The following is a 7,896-nucleotide window of genomic DNA, read 5'->3' on the forward strand; positions in this document are numbered from 1 at the left end:
AGATCAAAAAGACTAAGGCAAATCAGTGTACTACGAATTCGTTATCAATTTATTCTCCGCGCGTTATTCATCTCATTGAACAATATAATAGCTTGGATCAATTAACAATCTTTCAATACAGCATATCTGGATAAAGATCTATGATACGAAGGTCAGTGGAATTCATAGACCGTGTTTAATATTGATTGTTTACATCTTCCTGCAAAATGTCTAGCAATATCTTATGTAAGAATATTATGATCGCATATTCAGGCATAAAACGGGACATAGTTTCTTTGGTGTCCTCCTCTGCGACCACCCCTTCTACCTCGACCTCTTCTTCCACGTCCTCGTCCCCTACCCCGCTGGCCTTGCTGACCACCAACACGTCGATGACTGGGCACATTCTGTATATGGTCACCTGGTTGTCCTACAGCTGCAGAAGCCTCGGAGCGGACTCTCTCCTGCTCAGCCAAGACGCAGTCCTCGCACGCGCCCTTCTTGAGCTGTTGCTTGAAAACAGGATGTCCTTTGGCACAAGTAAACCACATGGATACTTCTAAAGAAAGAAGTGGAGTGCGTTTGAAAGTCGGTAGGTCACTGCCAGTATGACTGATTCCATTAGCATTGCGAATTCCATTGAGGAGGACATGTGCTAATGTCATATTCCTATTCTGGCCCAGGATTTTGAGAAGTCTGGGTACTTCGGTTGTTTCTGTTGCTCCGCCCCTCACTACTTTGGCCAAGTCGCACATGATTGTCACTCGATCCAACTCATTCCAGAGGTCGTTCGCGTGCTGATCTACGAGCTCATTCGGTGGTGACTTGCTATGTCTGGCCAGTTCCTCTATTGATGCCCGGAGTAGTTCATAAAGCTTTTTCAAATATGGCCGGTTCACCGTTGACCCTTTTCGTGATAGTCGACAGTATCTAAGCAACGCTAGTGGTGACAAAAGCCGAATGGTTTCTTTCGCCGACATGACGGCTGAGTTGACTTTAAGGAGGAGGTGTTTGCCTTCATTGCTATTGCGAGCATCCTGTAGCTTTTCCACGATTCGCGGCTTAATCCTTGAAGATTCTCTCAGAAGATTACTGTAGCGACGACATAACTGGATGGGTTTTTCGCATCTAGGACAGGTTTTTACCTTAAAAATGATACAAAATAAATACCTATATTAATTTCACAGTGATCAATGAAGCCCAAATTGACTGATACATCAAACACTTTAGGTGTCAAAAGAATGTATCATTTTTACATGAGTTATATGAATTATGCCAAGTTCTTTTTCTTCAACTGTTAACGCATTTACACATACATCTACTTCTTGATTAAGAGGTTTGTCTTTTATTTGTTATGAGTATATAATATTTATCTACGATAAAGCGTGCTAAAAGTATTGTGATATGATATGAGTGATAAGAGTGAAAGAACAAATCAATTAATATTTAATGAAAACAAATGTTGTAGTATTACCGATAATTTGGTAAATATTTCTGCACCGTCGGATTTTGTGCCGAGTCCAAGGAACTTGTCAAGCCCTTCTACCTCAAAGTAATGGCCACAGTCTTCTAGTTGAATATACCTATAGACGTAGCAAAACAAAAATGAAATTTGTTAAATCATGCATCTAGCTCTTCTGTTGGCTTATTATCATATAGTTTTAAGGAAAGTAATTAAATCGCTCGACTTCTTTCCTAATAATTAAAGTTTATCTTTCAAGGAGCATGATGAGCGATATCAATCTAGATGTATTATCGAAGTACTAAAACGATATTTTATTCCATTGATATCTTTTTTTTTACATAGACATGAATGGTAAAGACAAAATATAAGCATGAAAATTCCACAGGTTAAGCTTCATATTGTATAATTTAGTTTTCTAATATAACGCAGAATGAGATTATTCAAAGTCATCTCTTTTCATATGTCTTGTAGGCGTCTTCCCTGATTTATTTTCTAAAAGGGTGGTTCCATAAAATTCAGCTCACCTTGCTGTCTGGATATCTTCAGTCCCAAAGAAGCGTTGCTCCAAATCTTCTTTGTCGCAGATGCGACATTTATTGGGGCAGGTCTCACCACACAGACCGATGCAAGGGTGACCGCATTTCCGTTTCTTTGAACAGGGCTTGTTGCATGGGGGTATGTTACAAGGCTCGCAGCACAACCTCTTGCAATCGTGATGCTCACATTTCCAGTTGCAACGATACGTACAAACATCACATGGCTCACTGCACGGATGCTTGCACTGCGAGTGACGACAACGCCGCGGACATTTCTTTTTACAGGAAAGACATGGTGCACCGCAAGTGAGGGCGCATTCGTGTCCGCACACCAGCTTTTTCTTACATGTCTTAATGCAGGGGTGGTGATAACGACCTTGTGAGCATTTTCCACAGGTCCCTTTGCACTTGTGCCCACATATCAAGATCTCCTCACAGGCGATGTAGCATGCGTCGCTTTCTTCGCAGCATTTAACTGTTACCTTATGACCACATGGCCAGTCATCTCTGGTGATCATCTCTGTACAGTACTCAGTGCAATCCAACCCACACCTTTCCTTGCAAATGTGGCCACATGGAAGCTCTTTACTGCACCTTGCTTTGCATTCTACTGTTTCTACTTCGGTCGAACAAATCATCTTCAATTTGTGACCGCAAGGCAAGGTTTTCTCAACATTTTCCTTGCATCTGTGGCCACACTGCAGTTCCTTGTTGATGATGACTTCACACTCATTTTCTAGATCTGAGCAGAACATTGGACATTTGTGGTTTCTCTCACAGATAACCTTGGAGCAAGGAACCTTGCACTTGTACACGAGATGCTTAAGATCCGTTGGGTGACACTTTAATCGACAAACGTGTCCACAGTCTAGCCTGGTATCACAGTCTCTACTACATCCTCCTAGTGGTACCTTCTTGAAGTCATCGGCAGTTTTCACCGCTGTCTTCTCTTCTGGATGATTGGTACATTGCAGCGTAAGGGAATCTCCGATTGATCCCATTGCTTCTAGATCTTTTACTATTCCCTTCCATAGCTCACTCTTTTCTGCAAAGAGGGTGAAGTTTCCAACGCAGTAGAGCCCTTTCCTTGCTCTTGACAAAGAGACACAGACTCGGTTTGAAATCCCCAAGAATCCAATACGCCCATGATTGTTGCTCCTCACAAAGGACAAAAGAATGATATCATTCTCTTCTCCCTGGTAGTTGTCTATTGAGGTAACTTTGACTCCCTCAAACTTGCTACGATCCATCATTTGCTTGATTTTCAGTAGCTGACCTGTATAAGCTGTGAGGATTGTAACCTTATCAGGTTCATACCCCTGCTGTAGGAAGTAGTAACACATCGCTACTACGAGTCTGGCCTCATGGAGATTGTAGTGACTCTGTGTATCATCCATTTCATCTTCTGGTTCTGCGTGATCTAGAAAGAAGATATCCTTTTGAACTGCTTTCACACTTTCGTATCGCTTCACTGTGTCATGGTCTTGGAGGTTGTCGTAGAAGTGCCTTCTCATCAGATTCGACAGTTCGATACGCATCCGATGTTGCAGCTCAAGCTGTGAGTAAGGAAATTCATTGTTGATAAGTCTTTCAAACAATGAAACGTCCAGATGATACTTCTTGGCCAGGAGGAACACGTTCGGTTTCGGACGAAGTTGTTGATGATCTCCAATGAGAATGAGCTGTTGACATGATGCATTTAATGCCGTGATGATGTGTGCCTCCAGTACCTCAGCTGCTTCCTCTACTACTACGATCTTTGGCCGGACTCTCTGCAAAACCTGCTGGTGATTAGCTGCTCCAGTTGTAGTCATACCGATTATAGTTGCCTGTCGAAGGACGTGGTATTTCTCTACGTCTTTAGCCTCATCTAGCTGACCACAAAGCTGCTTGAATTTGAGGTCATATGCTGGCAGTTTTCCTTTCAACTGTTGAAGGTAGTTCTGCAACCAAATATGGTAGAGGGCCCATCGGTCATTTGGATGCATACGCCAAACATCCATATTTGATCGAAGAGCACGTGGATCGAGAACATCCTTGCCAGACATCTTGCATTGGATAAACCTCCGCAAGATACCGTTCTCTGCTTTGTCCAGATCATGAAGGTCAAAGCCTAGGAAAGGGTAGTCCTTGTCTTCCTCTTCATCGGAATCTTCCTCACCAAATTCGTCATCAATCATTCTTTCAGACTCGATGGCACCTCGTTCAAATTCTACTTCGACTGTTGCCTCAATCGCTACAGGATCATTCTTTGTACCTTTCTCCATCTTTTCTTCATGCAGGTTATCCCTCTGTTCTAGTGTATCCTGTTTCTCTTGCTGGTTCCAATCCCTGTCATATTGACATTCACTGAGAAGCCACTCTACGAGCCAGGAGTTTAACTGTTTCAAATGAGAAAGACGCATGAGGCTGTTGTAATGCTGCCATGACATGAACGGGCCTAGTTCGTACTCGTTGATGATCCCATTTTTTGCACCCTCTATTCTGGCTTGCGTTCTCTCCACACGTCTCTTTGTAGCGTCAACTTCTTTCTTGACATGGCGAACTCTTCGTTGAACGTACTCTTCATCGTGTATTCCCCTCTGACCAACCATCCGATTAAGGTTGAAGGACTGCAACTGCTCACTCTTGCTACGGCTTCCAACTCGTACGATGCCAGTGCGATGGAATGTTAAGATCCCCTCCAGAAATTGATCCAGTGCATGATTTGTGTAGCACACAAGTAAGATTGGGCTAGGGTTTTCTTCACTTGACCAGACTTCTCTGTTAAGAAGAAGAGTCTCTACGATCTTCAGACCTATGTACGTCTTGCCGGTACCTGGTGGACCCTGTATAACAGAGAATTCTTTGGTGAAAGCTGTCTTGGCAGCTTCATATTGTGATTGGTCGAGCTGTATAGCGTCAATATCGGGCCAAGCACTATCGTCAAGTACGTTGATTATCGGAGAGCATCGTCGTGTACCCTTCAGCAGAGGTGAGATATCAATACTACATGGATTGATGAACATTTCACCGTCTTCAGTTACCATCCGATCTTGAAGATACCTGGGTGGCTTTACATCATGAAACATGCTCAAGGTATATCGGGAAAACGGCAAGCATGGGCCAGACATTCGCTGGAGACCCAGGAGAACTGGGCGATAAGCTTCAAAGAAAACAGATGACTCTGCCATCACAAAACTCTTATTCTGTAGACATGATGCATCTTCTCGGTCGACCAATGCTATGGCTACCAACCCCTTTTCTAGATCTTCTACGTCCCGTTTGGCCACTGTAGCAAATATGTAGGACTTGAAATCATCCGTTGATAGGATGAGCAATGATCCGTAGATGAGTCGTTTTGTCGAATGCCATCGGACATGAGGTAACATCTTGAAAGCCATGTAATGTGAAATTCCGGAGAAATCACGGACAGATCCATCGTAGAGAACTTCCTCGTAGATTCGCACATCCTGAACTTTGGCCTTTCTGTCAGGGTTGGCCTTCTTGAAAGTTAGGTACTCTGATATCCCATTGCGAAGAGGAAAGATGAAGTCTTCCTTAAGGAGTCTGAACTGAACATCCAGGTAGTGATCTGCATCGGCATATACACCTCTCGTCAGATGAGGACGGAGAAACGGCTGATATCCGGGTTGCAATTCCTTGACAGTGGGAAGAATGTCTTGCTGGCGGAAGTCGTCAGGGGGTGGGTTCTTAGAAATGCGGTCCATCTGTCTTTTTCCTTCCCTTTCTTTTTCAATGTCCTCGATGTGACTACTCAATGACTTTATGGACTCCATGATGTCGTCACGTTTGTCGTCTTCATCCATGTCTGCTACAGCATCGGAGATGAGAGTGACTGCAACTTTGAGATCTGAAGCACGGCTTGGCAAACTTTGCATGGCTGAGTGGAAAACAGTGATGACATTCTTCAAAAGATTAAATCGCCTTTCGCCGATATTCTCTCCTGGACGCCTGAGATTGGTCAAAACCGTGAGCAAATGCTGACGACAGAGTTTGGAGTCCAGTGTCATTGTCAGGAGCATGATCACTGTTTGTTCTGCACCTAGAGCTCCGCAAATAAATGCTAGAGCCTTCCAAATGAGATGTTGTCGTACCTCATCCATCGAGTCTTCATTGAGACCGGCTTGAAGGTTTCCTGTCAGGGACCCAAGTTCTGTAGCGGCCTCGGAAGGGTCTTTATCAAGTATTTCGATAAGAAGTCTGGAACTTAGTGGTCTAAAGTTACCTTGGTTCTTCTGGTATTTGCCTTGGGTCTGTCCATATCTGAAATGGTAGCAATGAAATAATGTGAATTTATTCGTATTGATTCATATTCAAGACATGGAAATCTTGTACCTACTCAATTTCATAAATTTCAAGATTGATACAAACTGTAATTTTCTTCTGTTTTAAGTCACCGTTATGTCAACTCGCTGTAAAAGTAGAGTATACAACATTTACGGGGCTAATCATGTACAATTTCTATTTTATAACAGGTAGGTGTCATCATAAAAAAGATATACCTCTCTTTAGTATGTTGAACAAAATCTAGTCATCTGATTGGTCGAAAATGGAAGGTCGTGATTTTAGCTATGCCCGCCTACCAGTCAATAGTTTTTTTTTAAGATGCCCGTTGTCCCGGGTAACGGGCCGCATCAATAAATTTTGCTAAGATCCCCATTTGTTTACGTGTAAAGAGTTTCTTTGTGCGAGCGCGGATACCATACAGTGTTTTGTGTCTGCGATTCCCGAATGATCGTAACATTCAGGCAATTTTCCAACGAAGGTTTACAGTCATTGTCTCAGATTTTCTGCCACTTGTTTACCAGTCTTTACTCATGAAAAGGATAAGGTAAGAATTCTTTGCAGATTTGTTTTTAAATTTGATATATCGACTGCTTTAATATTCGAAGCATAGCTGTTTCTATACCGGCTCTCGGGGAAGTTAAATCCGGATACGACCCCTCAGCGCGCCGAGGCGCAGGATGTAACGTCCCCTTGAGCCTACAGAAACAGCGATGCCTCTCATAGCAGTCAATATATCTATAATATTGACCTATTCAGCTGTGAGAGACATATTTATTGCGACGCATTATCATGTGTAAGAGAATATCGGTTCATATCGGCATATGGAAACAAAACATTCAAAGCGGTCTATCATGAGATAGTGTGTCCATTTTCAGCAATGGTACTCACTCCTTCATGGTTTGGTACTATACCTAGTATTTTCCTGTGTCCGATAGCCCTCTCTTGTTGATCTACCTACGTCCTGATCCATGTGGCCTCCTCTTTGACCGCGGCCTCTTGCCAGAACGCCTTGCTGTCCGTCTTGTTGCCTGTCGTTGTAGCGCTGGCGGAATGGGCCTCCTCTGTTACCGCCTCTTTCGCCTCCAACTTTCCTTCCACCTCCCCTCTCTCCATCATGTCCCCTTCCTCTCGCTCCTTCTGTGTCCCTTCCTTCTCTGTCAGCCATCATAGCGTCTCCTCTATCACGACTTCCTTCCCTCCTGTTCTCTCTTCTCCACATGACGTTATCTCCACCCGTAGCACCTCCTCTGCCTTGTCCTCTGCCTTGTCCTCTGGTCCCACCCCTTCGAAATCCTCTTCGTCTACCCCTCCCACGGTCATCTGTCGAGTTAGGACGAGACGCAAAACGTCCTCCGTTGTATTCATAATCATCATCACCCCACATCTTTGTCAACTTCCAGATATCTAGAGTATACAGAGAAACATATGATTAAGTTCCTTAAGAAAATATGAATTTGGTTATATAAACCTATTAGATTTTTCGTAACTGAATTAATTTCTTGGCTTATATATATATTCAAACATACATACTCGTACCCGTTAATGTGATATTGACGCTACCTTTTGTTCGTGGCAATATAGACTGCAGCGTAAGCTTAATTTCATTTCGGCCCTAACTTTAAATTG

At 43.3% G+C, this 7,896-nt stretch overlaps 1 protein-coding gene across 1 annotated transcript; it reads right to left on the reverse strand.

Annotated features, from left to right (window-relative positions):
• Positions 1 to 248: 248 nt before the first annotated feature.
• Positions 249 to 7,654, reverse strand: LOC115920260 (NFX1-type zinc finger-containing protein 1-like). The gene is made up of 4 exons (XM_030975674.1): positions 7,182 to 7,654; positions 1,969 to 6,246; positions 1,454 to 1,562; positions 249 to 1,124 (listed from the first exon to the last, which is right to left on the reverse strand). The coding sequence occupies exons 1-4, from the start codon at positions 7,652 to 7,654 to the stop codon at positions 249 to 251; spliced, it is 5,736 nt and encodes a 1,911-aa protein (XP_030831534.1).
• Between the last annotated feature and the right edge of the window lie 242 nt (positions 7,655 to 7,896).

This window comes from Strongylocentrotus purpuratus, unplaced genomic scaffold, assembly GCF_000002235.5.
Source record: "Strongylocentrotus purpuratus isolate Spur 01 unplaced genomic scaffold, Spur_5.0 spur5_scaffold_8, whole genome shotgun sequence".
NCBI classification, from domain to species: domain Eukaryota; kingdom Metazoa; phylum Echinodermata; class Echinoidea; order Camarodonta; family Strongylocentrotidae; genus Strongylocentrotus; species Strongylocentrotus purpuratus.